Source organism: Galeopterus variegatus, unplaced genomic scaffold (genome assembly GCF_000696425.1).
Source record: "Galeopterus variegatus unplaced genomic scaffold, G_variegatus-3.0.2 Scaffold2157, whole genome shotgun sequence".
Classification (NCBI taxonomy): domain Eukaryota; kingdom Metazoa; phylum Chordata; class Mammalia; order Dermoptera; family Cynocephalidae; genus Galeopterus; species Galeopterus variegatus.
Window position 1 is genome coordinate 112,495 of NW_007728268.1, and position 13,943 is coordinate 126,437.

General features: G+C 47.1%; 1 protein-coding gene across 1 annotated transcript; it reads left to right on the plus strand.

Annotated features, from left to right (window-relative positions):
• Positions 1 to 5,400: 5,400 nt before the first annotated feature.
• R3HDML (R3H domain containing-like) lies at positions 5,401 to 13,360 on the plus strand. The gene is made up of 5 exons (XM_008580780.1): positions 5,401 to 5,640; positions 6,999 to 7,075; positions 8,442 to 8,574; positions 9,310 to 9,425; positions 13,228 to 13,360. Exons 1-5 carry the CDS (start codon positions 5,401 to 5,403, stop codon positions 13,358 to 13,360), a joined length of 699 nt encoding a protein of 232 aa, XP_008579002.1.
• Positions 13,361 to 13,943: the final 583 nt, after the last annotated feature.

The following is a 13,943-nucleotide window of genomic DNA, read 5'->3' on the forward strand; positions in this document are numbered from 1 at the left end:
GGGATCCGAACCCTCGGACGGGAGCGCCGCCGCGCTTCCCAAGCGGCGCACTATCCAGTGCGCCACCGGGCCGGCCAGTGCTTTATTTTCTGAAGAGCTGGTCTCTCTGAATCTGTCCTGAGGCCTCTCCAAGTCCCCTTGCTGGGTCAAGGACTGAGTCCAGCAGCCCAACCACCAGTGTGCTGTGGAGACACACCAAGCTACGGAGGTCGGGTCCTGGCTCCTGGACTTATTTGCTGTGTGACTTTGGGTGAGTTGCCTCCCTCTTTGAACCTCAGTGTCCTCAACTGTTAAAAGAATATTAAAATCCTCGTACATGGTGTCTAGCTACTCGACTATGCCAGTTGTCAGGTTCTTTTACCTGCCAATAATCCTGCACCGACTGGGCCAATTGCTGAGCTAGGGCTGGGTCTGGAGCCCACAGAACTCTCAAGCCCATTCACAGACTGGGTCACAAACCCTTCACATGCCAGGCTGGGTCACCAGACCCCTCACACGTAGGTCTATGAGCTAGGTAACTGGCCAAGAGGTCCTTAGAGCCATAGGTTGGAAAGCATGGCTGCACCGGGTGGATGCCCGGGGCAGACACCCGAGGCAGACGCCTGCCTGCCTGCTTAACTCAAACTACTCTCTTTTCTCTCTCTTTCTCTCTCTCTCTCTCTCTCTCTCTCTCTCATGCCCGGGGCAGACACCCGAGGCAGACGCCTGCCTGCCTGCTTAACTCAAACTACTCTCTTCTCTCTCTCTTTCTCTCTCTCTCTCTCTCTCTCTCTTTTTTCTCTATCTCTCTCTCTTTTCTCTCTCTCTCTCTTCTCTCTCTCTCTCTCTTTTCTCTATCTCTCTCTCTTTTCTCTCTCTCTCTCTTCTCTCTCTCTCTCTCTTTTCTCTCTCTCTCTCTCTCTCTAAAGAGTACAAGAATAGCAACAAAACTAAAAAGATACACTGGCACGCATGCACACTAACTCCGCACATGCACACAATTTGCTTGCAAAGGATGTGTTAAAGCCACACCCAACTGGACCCAAGGTGAGGACCCTGACCAAACTTTTCTATTTTCCCAACACATGGTTAAGGTAGTAACAGATGGAAGGTGTCACCATATAAATTATTACTGTTATTTTAAAAATATCTTTTATTGTAAAATAAAATACAAATATAGAAAGTCATGTAAAACAAACATGGAACCTAATGGGTTATTATAAGGTGAACCACTAGCAACCACCAGCCAAATCAAGAAATAGAAGCCCCTCAAATGTCCTACCCCAATCACAGCCTGACATTTGTAGTATTTCTTCATGTTTCTTTATGGTTAAGTGCACATCTCTAGATGGTAGTGTTTAGTCTTGTCCATATAAAAATGTATAGCTTTTAAGTCTCTAACGATTACCCTTTATCCCTTTCATTTCCTTACAGTTCATCTTTTCAAGAGCCTGGGACATTTGACCTGAAGAGTTTTGCAGAGACTGAATCCTCACTATTATTTTCCACATGTGTACCCCTCTCTTTGGCTCCCTCTTTCCTCCTGCTTAGATTTGAAATAACATAGATCTGGGTCGCAGTCCTGAGTATGCCTGTTCCTATGTGACCTTGAACTTAATTTCTCTGAACCTCTTTTCTCAACTGGCAAATGGGCAGGTGACCTAGGTGATCTCTAAGGGCCTTCCAGTTTTTGCAGTCTCCTCTTTCAAGGACCACACTCCTGCCCCACAGTCTTTTCCCCAAAACAACTTTACAGGGCAAAAAGAACACTGGAGAGCTGGCCATTTAGCTCAGTTGGTTAGAGTGCACAGCCTTGTAACACTAAAGTCATGGGCTCAGATCCCCTGTACCAGCCTGCTGCAAAAAAAAAAAACAAAATAAAAAAAAAAAACACTGGGGTAAGAGAGAGCTGGCACTGGAATCCAGTTTCTACTGGAACTAGCTGTGTGAACTTTGGCAAGTTAGTTAACCTCTCTGAGTTTCTACATCCTCATCTATAGAATGGGGATCCTCATACCTGACTTGTGAAGCTGGAATGAAGCTTAAATGAGATCATACGCACGAAGCATTTTGTTCCTGGCACCTAGTACGTGCTACATAAATGCCGACTGTTATTGTTGTTATTATTAGCTGTTATTTATTATTTATTGACTGCTTGCTCTGTGTGAAGTGTCTTGAGATGTACTAATTTATTTAATCTCACAACCATGCCATGAGGGGTAGCCTCATTTTACAGATGAGGAAACTGAGGCACAAAAAGGTTAAGTAACTTACCAAATGGTCACGCAGCTAGTAAGCCATGGAGCTGTGCCATGAACTCAGGCTGTCTGGATCCAGAGCCTGCACTGTTACCCATCATGCTGTACTATCTTGAATGCTGCAAGTGCCAGTTACACGGGAGTACCTCATGTTAAGCATTCTGAAAGAGTTGGGCATAATTGTGGATACTCCTGAGTTCCTACATGCCAAGGCTGTTTGTGTCTGCCTCCCCTTGGCGGCAGAGCTGGCCCTGGCATGCCAAGGATCTCAGCCTGCCTTACTCGGAAGAACCCTTAGTTCAGTTTCTCCAATAGGCATCCAAAGCCCAGAGAAAGATAGGGACTTGCCTCAGGATACACAGAATACTGGAGGCAGAGATGGGGCTACATTGAGCCAGTCTCTTTTGGCCTTCTGGTGTGGTGGGAAAGCCCCATAGAGGTCATGAACTTCAGCCCCCACCCTTCATTACTCTGCCCTCCCCAGCTTCCCCTAGCATCCAGCAGTCAGCTGCCTAGGCTCAGGAAACTGCTCCAGCAGGAAGGTGTGTGCTTTGGCAGCCAGCACTGTCTGGGCCACGGAGGTTGAGGCTGGGCAGTTGCCTGGGGTGAGAATTCCATGAGTCTGGGGAGGACCTGACTTGAGTAGCCCAGTCCCAGCCCCAGCTCTGCATGGTTAGCTGGACTGGGGTTCAACTTGCCACCCTGAGACTGAGTTCAGCCTGGAGATTCTCAGACGTTGGTAGAAGGGGAGTCTGAGAATTGCAAATGCTTTGACTTCTGTTTTTTCATATAACCCCTTGCTCATTGTTAAGTCTACCCCTCCTCTTACAAAGGAATGCTTATTATCTGTGGAGAATATAAGTAATCCAGAAGGAGAAAAGAAAAGCCTTAACCCAGAAGTTCTGCAACGCAGAAACCAATGGGGCTTTGACAACACACATGCATGCGTGTACACACATCTGCAAACTCTCACATGCACCTAGACACACACATGAGACACGCGAACACTCACACACGTGCATATAAGTGTACAAACACATAATACTCTCACAAGTACACATGTCTACACACACATACTTAGGAAGCACATGCTGTGTACCAGCCACTGTTCTAAGCGCTCCACAAATGTTGACTCATTTAATCCTTACAGCAATGCTATGAAGTGGGGGCACTATTTCTCCCATTTTTTCAGAGGAGGCACAAAGGGTTGTATAATTTGCCCAAGGACACCCAGTAAGGGAGAGGAATACTGGGGATTTGACCCCAGATCCCTGGGCTTAATTAATTATGCTAACCAGTGCTATCTTTGAGTGGCATCATAATGAATATCTTCCTAGGTTTTTTCCCCCTTTGCATCTATATTTGGTTTGATTGCAAAAATGGCATTCTTTTTTACATGCTAACAGGGCCCTGAGGTCAGACTTGGACTTGAATCCTGCCTCTATTGCAGACCAGCTGGCTTGACTTTGGACTTGTTCCTTCACCTCTGTGGGGCTCGGTTTCTTCATCTGTAAAATGGGAGCTGTCGTGTCTGCTTCTGAGGGTGGGCTGAGCCTGTGTGTGTAAATTACTCAGCCCTGGGCCTGGTGCATAGTGGGTGCTCATTAGACAGGGCCATATTAACTGCCTACTGTGAGGCCAGAGGGCTTTGTAGGGAAAACAGTCAGCAAATATTCCCTGGAAGGCAGAGAGAAGCTTCTGGATGTGGGGTCTCCCTAGAGGGATGGTTATTTCCTCCTGGAATCCCTGCCCCATTGCCGCATCCCCACCCTGACCAGCGGCTCAGTCCCCGCCCTGCACACTCCAGGTGGAAGTGGGAACAGCAGAGACAAGAGGGCGGGAGAGAAAAACCCATAAATCAGCAGGCGGAGCCTCCCTGTCCAAGTCTGGCCTGGCTGGAAGGGGAGGGGGCTGTGGGGCCAGGGACGTCAGATGCCATCAGCTCCCTGGGGATCATTAAAGTCACCGTGCTGCCAGGCAGGCCAGGGTGTCTGCAGAGGTCCCCTGCCTCCTCAGCCACCTCCTGTCACCGCCTGGGCTGCCCATCCTGGGTACGCGCCCCGGGGAGCCTGCTGCCTGGTTTCCCATGCCTTCCTCTGGCTCTCTTTCTATTTTTCTCTCCCCTTCTCTGTCCTATCTTTCTTCTCTTTGTCTCTGTCTCTCTCTCTCTCCTTCTGTTTCCACCTCTCCCTTGTTCTCTTTTTGTCTTTTCCCCATCATTGTCTCCCTCTCTCTTTCTCTTTTCTTCTTCTTCTTTTTTTTTTTTTTTTGTCTTTTTTTGTGTCCGGCAACGGATCGCAACCCTCAGTGTCGCCCCCGTACCAGACCGGGACCGGCAACGGGATCGCAACCCTCGGTGTTGCTCCCACACCTCGCTCAGCCAGTGAGCGGGAACCGGTCTGTATGTGGGATCCGAACCCTCAGGCGGGAGCGCCGCGCTTCCCAAGCGGCACACTATCCAGTGCGCCACCGGGCCGGCCCTCTCTTTTCTTCTTATCTCTTTCTGCCTTTCTGTTTTCTCTTTCATTCCTTTTTGGTATCTCTCTCTCCCTCCCCCCCCCCTCTTTTTTTCCTGTGCCCTTTTTGGTTTCTCTCATTTCCTTTTTCTCTGTTTCTCATTTTTCTCTTCTCTGCCTCTTTCATTCTCTGCCATCTGGTTCTTTCTGTGTCTCACCCTCAATCCTGAAGTTGCAGCAACTCTGGGACAAAGGGCCCCTCATATTGCCTTGGGGTAGGTTGGCCCTGCCCTCTGAGGACATCAGCTGAGCCCACTTGAGCAGGATTGGTGAAGAGCATGTCTAGGCTGCAGAACACTGCTGTCTGTGTCCTGGGCAGGCGGGATAGAGCCCAGGCTTAGAAGTGATGGCCCCATCTCCCTCCTGAGCCTGGTCCGGATTAGCCACTGTCTGGGTATTTCTTCCCATTGCCCAAACCACTCAGTCCACTGGGGTGGAAAGAAAGAGTTGTTGGGCATCTCGACCAGTGCTGAGTCAAGAGGTCTTTGCCAAGTTCCTAGGGGGTAACATCCTCTGGGCTGGCAATGCCAGAGGAGAATGCTCAGGGTTTGGTGCTTTCATGCCTGCCCCTTCCAGGCAGCCTGCTCTGATTGCACAAGGCAGACGTGCGACCCCTCCAGCCAGCTATGCCCCTGCTTCCCAGCACCATGGGTCTGGCAGGCCTGCTCTTCTGGGCAGGTCAGACAGTGAATGCTTTGATGGTGCCCAATGGTACTCTGGCCCTGGCCCACCCTGAGGGCACAGCTGTGAGGCCCCCAAGTGGCCTGGGGGTGCCCCGGTACCATCGGAAGCGCCACATCTCTGCCCAGGACATGAGTGCCTTACTGGATTATCACAACCACATCCGGGCCAGCGTGTACCCACCTGCTGCCAACATGGAATACATGGTGAGTCTCCATGCCCTCCCCAGTACCCCTTCCAGCCAACTCACCTTGGCCTGGAATGACTGGCTTTGAAGAACTGGACCATTTGCCAGCCTGGTCCTGCTAGCCGGTATCTGGGTGTCCAGGATCTGTGGGAAGGGCAGGAATTAGTCTGCCCACTTTACAGATGAGGAGACTAAGGTGATTGCACAGCTCCTCCAGTGAGCCATGGGACTGATGTTTACGGACCCCCTTTGTGTTCCAGACACTGCACATAACCCTGAACGCACTATTCTTCGTTTAAGGTGGATGTTATCATCTCCATTTTCCAAATAAAAGAAATTGAGACTCAGAAAATTAATTTGCCCAAGGCCACCGAGCCAGGATTTCAACCCAGGTCTGCTTGCTGCTAAGATTGTGGTCTTAAGCAACATGATACCCTGCCTGAGAATTCTGCCTCTTCACTGGGGACCTGCCAGGGGCAGGTGGGTGGCGCTTTCTATGCCATTGTCTTTTTGCCCTGGGAGTTGGTTGACATACCCAAACCATCTCCAGCAAGTCTGTGGAGGCAGGATTTGGAGCCCTAGGGACAGGTATCTGGGATCTCAGGCTGGGGAAAGCCAGCAGCTGACCAGCAGAGAAAACTGGGATATCTTCCTTCCAAGAGGCAGGGCTGGTGGCTCTCACCCCAGCCCCCAGAAGCCAGACTCCTGGCGTGGAGGAGGGAACCTTCCTCTTATCGAAGCTCCTCCTCCAGGACCATTGTCCCAAACCGAACTAGAGAGATAGGCTTCCAGCCCACCCATAGATTTCTTTAGGGCAAGAGATTGCCAGCCCACCACCTCTAAGACAAATATGTGCTAATCAACAGCCTGAATATTCTTAGACTTCTGCAACACATCCATTCACTTACACTCGGAGTACACTTGGAGCCAGGCACCATGCTAAGCCTTGTGGATACTGCTGAGAACAAGATGGAAGAGGCCCCTCCTTTCATGGAGCTTACATTTTAGTGGGGATGAGAGAAAATGCACATCAACAACAAGACACATATAATTACAATGTCAGGAAGGAGTAAGGTGCTGGGGAGGAGCTGCGGTGGCAGATAGCTAGCGGTAGGGGGCATCGTTTATTTGTTTCTTGATTGACTCACTCATGTATTAACACAGGATTGGCACATAGAATGCCCTCCACTTTTCAAGCAAATGGCACATTTATTGAGCACCAGTTGTGTGTGCAAGGCACTCACCCCAACAGGTGTTTAATGATTGCATGCAGTATGGAGCAGAGAGAGTGGGATGTCTTACCAGGAGCTCTGGGAGGGGCCAGGGGTTTGGGTTTGATGGTTAGCATGCTTCTTCCCTGAGTTTACCCCTTTGTAGCATGAGGGAACTCCTCTGCTCTTGCTGAAAGGTTATGAGTCAGACAACACCGCAGAGACGTATAGATCCCTCTTTTGGTACCCTAATTTCTTCTTCACTAGCTGACTTCTGCCTGCAGACAGGTACCTGACTAAGAATCCCTCGCTCCAGGAGCCCCTTCTCCCATGGCCCCATTCCACATTGTCACACCCACGAGGATTGTAATGATTAATGACTCATTGAATGTCTCATTTTCTTGCTAGACTGTCCTAGAGTCCTCGGTGCCTAGAAATAATATTGTTCAGTGTGTGCTGAATGAGCAAATGATCTCTCAGAGAATGCAGGAAGTCAGAGAGGGAAGGGAACTAGTATTTTATTAAGTAACACTTTTTCCACTTATAAAAATTGGGTAATTCACACTTTGGAAAATGATAAAGCTGTTAAGAAGGATGAGGAGGGTATTCTCCATGTACTGATGAGGAATAATCACTAAGATAAACTATCCTGTTAAGTGAAAAGACAGGAAAGCCAGAATCAAGGCCAGTCCTTTCCATGGAGCTCAGTGGAAACGCAAGGCTCTGGCAGCATTTTTTCTTGTCATTGACTGGTCAGGGCCAGCGCTGGCATTTGGGAACCGTGAATGGTCCCTCAGAATCCTCCAGAGCAGACATCAGGTGATTCAGTCTTTCCTCAAGTTCACATCCTCTCTCTCCTGTCATTAAACTCTTCCTGCCAGACTCCACCCCTACCCCAAAGGTAAAACAAAATGGTGTAGGGATAAAGATGTGCTGTTGTAAATTATGAGTGTGAATTCTTCCAGATTTTTCCCTCATATTGGCCCTTTTGTGTATTTGTGCCTCTGTCAAACGTGCATGATAGGAAAAGCCCCCCGGCCCCAACCAGGTGGCTTTTCAGGCTGCAGCATTTCTCAGAGTGACACACCACGTGTCTGCCTTCCCTGCATCTCACATCTCAGAGGCCTACGAGATGGTCCAATGAGCCTTTTCTTCCCTAAAAATAGAAGCTGCCTTGTCTGAGATGCCTACCTCATGCCCAGCCCCTCACGCGACAATGACAAGTGTGCTTTATTGAGCACTTACTACCTGCCAGGTGCAGGTAAACACTTCCTGTGCACCATCTCAATTCAGAACATACCTGGGAGTTTGGCACTGCTGCTCACATTCTCGTTATAGATGAGGAACCTGAGGGAAGGCAGGTGAAGTGACTCACCCAAGGTCACGAGGCACGTTGGTGGCAGGCCAGGTGCAGGTAAACACTTCCTGTGCACCATCTCAATTCAGAACATACCTGGGAGTTTGGCGCTGCTGCTCACATTCTCGTTATAGATGAGGAACCTGAGGGAAGGCAGGTGAAGTGACTCACCCAAGGTCACGAGGCACGTTGGTGGCAGGGTCACTTCTCCAGCCTCCCACCCAGCTTCTTCCATGTTCTCTGCCTCCCCAGGTACCGCTCAGTGATAGACCTTGTGAAGCCTTGGTCCGAGGAGAAGCAGCATTACTTGTTTCCGGTCCCGAGGGACTGTAACCCGCAGTGCCCCTGGCGCTGCAGTGGCCCTGTCTGCTCCCACTATACCCAGGTAACTCTGTCGAGGCTGAGGGCCGATGGGAGAACAAATCCTGGTACCTTAGAATAAAAATAGCGTGGTGGCAGAAATAAGAATTAAAACAGAGGCCCCTGTGGGCTTCTTCTTACATAAGAAGTATGTTCTTGGAAAGTTGGGTATACACTGAATTGAGATGAATCTTGTTTTGCTGGGTGTCTTAGGTATTTTCTGATTATTAGGCTCCCACTATCTTAAAAAAAAAAAGAAATGCCAAAATAAGATTACAAAAACAGTAGTATAGTTTGAGAGCTAATATAGAATGTTAACCATTGTTACACATAAAAATACCACACAATATACCATTGTAATAGGACGAGCATTTCCATTTGTATGACAGATGTCATCTTTCAGCCCTGTCCATCTCTCTATGACTCATTTGGAGGTAATGTCAAAAATCTAAATTTGAGATCCTCTAGCAAATGTGTCACCTAAACCAAATGTCCTTCCTGACTTCCCATGAGACATTATTACCTCCGTTTTACTAAAGAAGAAACTGAGACACAGAGAGGTCAAGTGATTTGGTCAAAGTCACATGGCTGGTGGTATTGAGACTCTCCAGCCTCCTACCTTGCGACAGGCAGACTGCCTCCCCAGGAAGACCTCACCACTGCACCCACCCTGAACCAAGCACAAGGGCCATGCAGTCCCAAGGAACATGGGCGCAGCTGAGTTCCTCTCATAGCCTGCCCTGTCTCTGTCTTTCCTCAGATGGTGTGGGCATCTTCCAATCGGCTGGGCTGTGCCATCCACACCTGTAGCAGCATCAAGGTCTGGGGCAGCACCTGGCATCAGGCAGTATACCTGGTCTGCAACTATGCCATTAAGTAAGTGCCAGCACCGAAGCAAAAGAGGCTCTGTGGCAGAAGGGTGGATCCCAAGAATGCAAAGAAAAGAAAGACATGCAACATCCCTCTTTCCTCCATCTTAAGTACCCTCAATACCGTACAATTTTGGTAGTTTTACAGGATCAATTGGTAATGTTTTTTCTTTGACCAAGTTTCAGAATTGATTGGGAGATAGGCAGAGGACCAAGGTAGATGGAAAGGCAGCATCAACAAAGAAATCAATAGTGGAAAATGTGGCTTAGATCTACCAATATGCCAGCCAAGTGGGCTTGCAAATATCTCACTATTGAATTAGAACTGCACACCCAGTGACAGGCAGCACCAGACAAGCACAGGCCTCTTCTTACAAGTGCAGAGCCAGTCCCTCTGAGCTCACCACAACAAACAGACAACCAAGAACACATGCTCCCTGCAGGCAGGCGGATCCCAAAGGAAACAAAGGAAGAACAGAATGAGCATCTCAGCTCCTTCTCCCAGACTCTCCAGTCAGCTTGGTGGGGGAGAGGTTAGGAGCTGTCTTCATACACATCTCTAGAAACATGGAGAAAGGGGAATGGAAGTTCCCAGCCAATACACAGCATACAAACTTGCAAACATTACAGGTTCCCATACAAAAACAAGAACAAATTCTAACTAAACATGATATTTAAAATTTCAAAACTACATAATAATAACCACATTTTACTCTTACACAGCTCCTGATCATTTGCAAAATACTTTCTTTCATCTTATTATCTCATTGAAGAGATGAAAGAAAGAAGGAATAAAAAGGGAGGGACACTGGGAAAATATTACCCCTTTTTACAGATTGAGAAATTGGGGCTCAGAAAGGTTAAGGAATTTACCAGAGGTCACAAAGCCAATAAGTAGCAGAGCTGTGTGAAACACTAGTCTCTTGATTCCAAGTCCCATGTTCTTTCTATTATACAAGGAGGTGTTTCAAAAGTTCATGGATGGATTAGCATGAACTTTCGATTCTATTTTTCCATAAACTTTTTGAAGTATTCTTGTAATATGCTGATTTTCTTGAAGTCGTTGGTAGCCTGACCACAAATTCTCCAGCTAGGACACTTGTTATTGTTAGATGGTGGCATACTGACAACGTACATACTGCAGCTCAGCTTTACCACACAGGGAAAATGCAAGAAACCAAACTCCATTACAAATAGTTCAAGGAACTGTTCTCATTCATTTGTTGACAGCACATTTTTGAAGCATTGAGTATTAACAGTATAGTTGTTAAGATTTTTAGGCTCTGGAATCAAGACTGCTAGGGTTCAAATTTGTGATTTCACTTAACTTTTCCATGCGTGTTTCCTCATCTGCAAATGGGAATAAAATAGTACCTACTCATGAAATTGTTGAGGAAATTCAGTGAGATAGACCAGGTCACGTCCCTGGGCTCATAGTAAGTGAGGAATACATATTGGTTCTTATTATTGCTATCAGGCCTAGGTTTGATTCCCAGCTTGGAATAAGTCATTTTATTTCTATAGGCTTCGGTCCCCTTTTTTAGGGTTAATACTTCCTGCCTCACAGAATTGAAGGATTAAAATATTAGTGTAGCCTAAGTGGTGTCTTGCCTATAGTACAAGGGGGTCTTTTAAAAGTTCATGGAAAGATTCATATTATTTCTTAATTCCATTTTTCCATGAACTTTTTGAACTACCCTTATACAACTAGGTTATAAACTCTCGAGGGTGGGAAATAGACCTTATTTCTTTCAATTACACACCTCATCTTCCCACACTCTTTTCTCCATCCCAGTGTGTGGAGTTGTCTCTTTTTTCTCTCCCTTTCCCCTCTCAAAGCCTAAAATCATTCCCCCAGCTCTTGCTCATGGCTGCCTAATAATCTCTTTTTTTTTTTTAAAAGATGACCGGTAAGGGGATCTCAACCCTTGGCTTGGTGTTGTCAGCACCACGCTCAGCCAGTGAGCAAACCGGCCATCCCTATAAGGGATCCGAACCCGTGGCCTTGGTGTTATCAACACCGTACTCTACCGAGTGAGCCACAGGCCGGCCCGACCTTATTTATTTCTATATCCTTCTATTTCAGTGATTTCAACCCTTTGTTTTTTTAAGAAGAGCTTTTTCCCAAGTGGTTAAATTATACCCAAAAACCTACTTGGATTCCATCACCCCAGGCATCTTAACTCTCCCAGCTCCCTAACTTCCAAGAGCACCTTTTTAAAACTGTGGACTGACAGCATCTGGCATGAATCCTGATATCCGATAGATGCTCTTGGTAGTATTTGTTGAACGATGAATGAATGAATCAATCAATCCTGTTAGGAAACCATAAGTGCATACTTATCTGAGCGTTTTGGCTGACTTTCCTCACAGTCACTTTTGGAGGAAAAAAGATTCCATTTCTGCCCACAAGGAGTGATCAAATAAGGTGAGAAAATAAGGCTTTGGGACTTGCAAAGATAACTAACACTACAGGTCATTGGTGAGAATATTAGGCAGCCATTGGGCCGGCCTGTGGCTCACTCGGTAGAGTACGGTGTTGATAACACCAAGGCCACGGGTTCGGATCCCTTATAGGGATGGCCGGTTTGCTCACTGGCTGAGCGTGGTGCTGACAACACCAAGCCAAGGGTTGAGATCCCCTTACTGGTCATCTTTTAAAAAAAAAAAAAGAGATTATTAGGCAGCCATGAGCAAGAGCTGGGGGAATGATTTTAGGCTTTGAGAGGGGAAAGGGAGAGAAAAAAGAGACAACTCCACACACTGGGATGGAGAAAAGAGTGTGGGAAGATGAGGTGTGTAATTCAGTTCCACATGCTTTTAGGGCAGTCTAGAATGCCTGACTAAAAGCCTAAAATATTTACTGTCTGTCCCTTTACAGAAAAAAAAAAAAAAATTGCCAACCCCGGCATAGGCAATGGAAAGCTGAAAGTAGGGTTTAAAAAAAAATATATATATATATATACATATATATATATATATATACATATATATATATATATATATGTAAAACATATACAACATAAAATATGCCATTTTGACCATTTTTAGATGTACAGCTCAGTGGCATTAACTACAATCACAATGTTGTGCAACCATCACCACTATCTATCTCCAAAACATTTTTCATCACCCCAAAGTGAAACCCTTTAACCATTAAGCAATAACTCCCTATCCCCCCTCCTCTCAGAAGGTGGTGATCTTTTGAGAGGATTAATTCAGGAGCAGGTAGGATGGATTTGGGATAAGAAGTGTCCAGCAGGGGCCGTGATGAGGTTGATGGGCACGTCCCTCCATGACTGGAGTCTACTCTCCATCTGATTATTCTGGCTCTCATTCACACAGCACTCGTAAGTTACAAAGTGTTTTCTCATAGGTCTCCTCATAATTTTCAGGGACATCGTTTCATTTATTTATTTTATGCAGAGGATAAAAATCAAGTCCTAAGAAATGGGGTTCCTTATCCAGTCACCAGCTGGCAGGTGGCAGAATCCAGGACCAGAACTCAGATCTGCATCCTCCGGGGGGAATGAGGGAGATAAGAAAATTAGGCCTTGCAGGGGAGTCACTTATTTGCCAGGCGTGGTGCGAGGAGCAGCCACTCACGGCTGCGTTTGATCTTTGCTGCATCCTGGGGAGGGAGGGGATCTTCTTGGCTTTACGGATGAGGAAATCAAGGCTTATAGATGTGACTTGCCCAAGGTCACACGGCCAGTCAGTGGCAGCGCTGAGATTTGGAAATCTGTGTGGAGGCTACTCACCTAACCTGCTCACCTGACCCTGTCTCCCTGGGACCTTTTCTCTTCCAGGGGCAACTGGATTGGCGAGGCACCGTACAAGATGGGGAGACCATGCTCTGCCTGTCCCCCCCGTTACCAAGGCAGCTGCAGTAGCAACCTCTGCTTCCCTGGGCTCAAATCCAACAGGCTCCTGTGGTTCTGAACTTTCCCTGGGCCCCGGGGTGCCTCCAGCTGGGCCTGGTGCTACAAGGTTTCCTCCCAAAAGACTGGGTGGGGGAATGATTTTTAAAAAGGCGTGTTACTGGGGCTCACCCCACTAACCTGTATTTTCCCTCCTAGATTCCCTTTTCTAAATGCTCAGCATGTGTCAGAAGAAAGCAACCTCGCTTTCTTTCTGTTCTGCTGTCTGGTACAGGGATTGATCCCTGGACTTTTATGTTTATGGGGCCACGCTCTCACCAACTGAACTAACCAGCCACGTGTCTTCCCTCTTTCCTTAGTTATATCTTTCTTTTCTCTAGACTCCAGAAAGAGAACTGCATGAAAAGTTTTCAGAATCAAAATGAAAACTATTTTTGTGTTAAAAATAAACAACAACAACAAAAAACTGACAAATTGAGCTGGGGAAGGCCAAAAAGGGAAGGATTCTCATGCACAAATGCCTGATAACAAGAATTATCACAAGAGATGCTGCAAAACCACAGCCTTGCACAGTGGCCATCACAACTTTACACAAAAAAATACTTCTGCTAGGACATCTGCCCAGCAACCATCTGCGTAACCTT

Bases quoted from the DNA above. Each gene is read 5' to 3' on its own strand.
- R3HDML (XM_008580780.1), top strand. From the start codon at position 5,401: ATGGGTCTGGCAGGCCTGCTCTTCTGGGCAGGTCAGACAGTGAATGCT. The intron at 7,076-8,441 runs GTACCCTAATTT...CTGCCTCCCCAG, and splicing joins ACGTATAGATCCCTCTTTTG to GTACCGCTCAGTGATAGACC. The intron at 9,426-13,227 runs GTAAGTGCCAGC...TTTCTCTTCCAG, and splicing joins GTCTGCAACTATGCCATTAA to GGGCAACTGGATTGGCGAGG.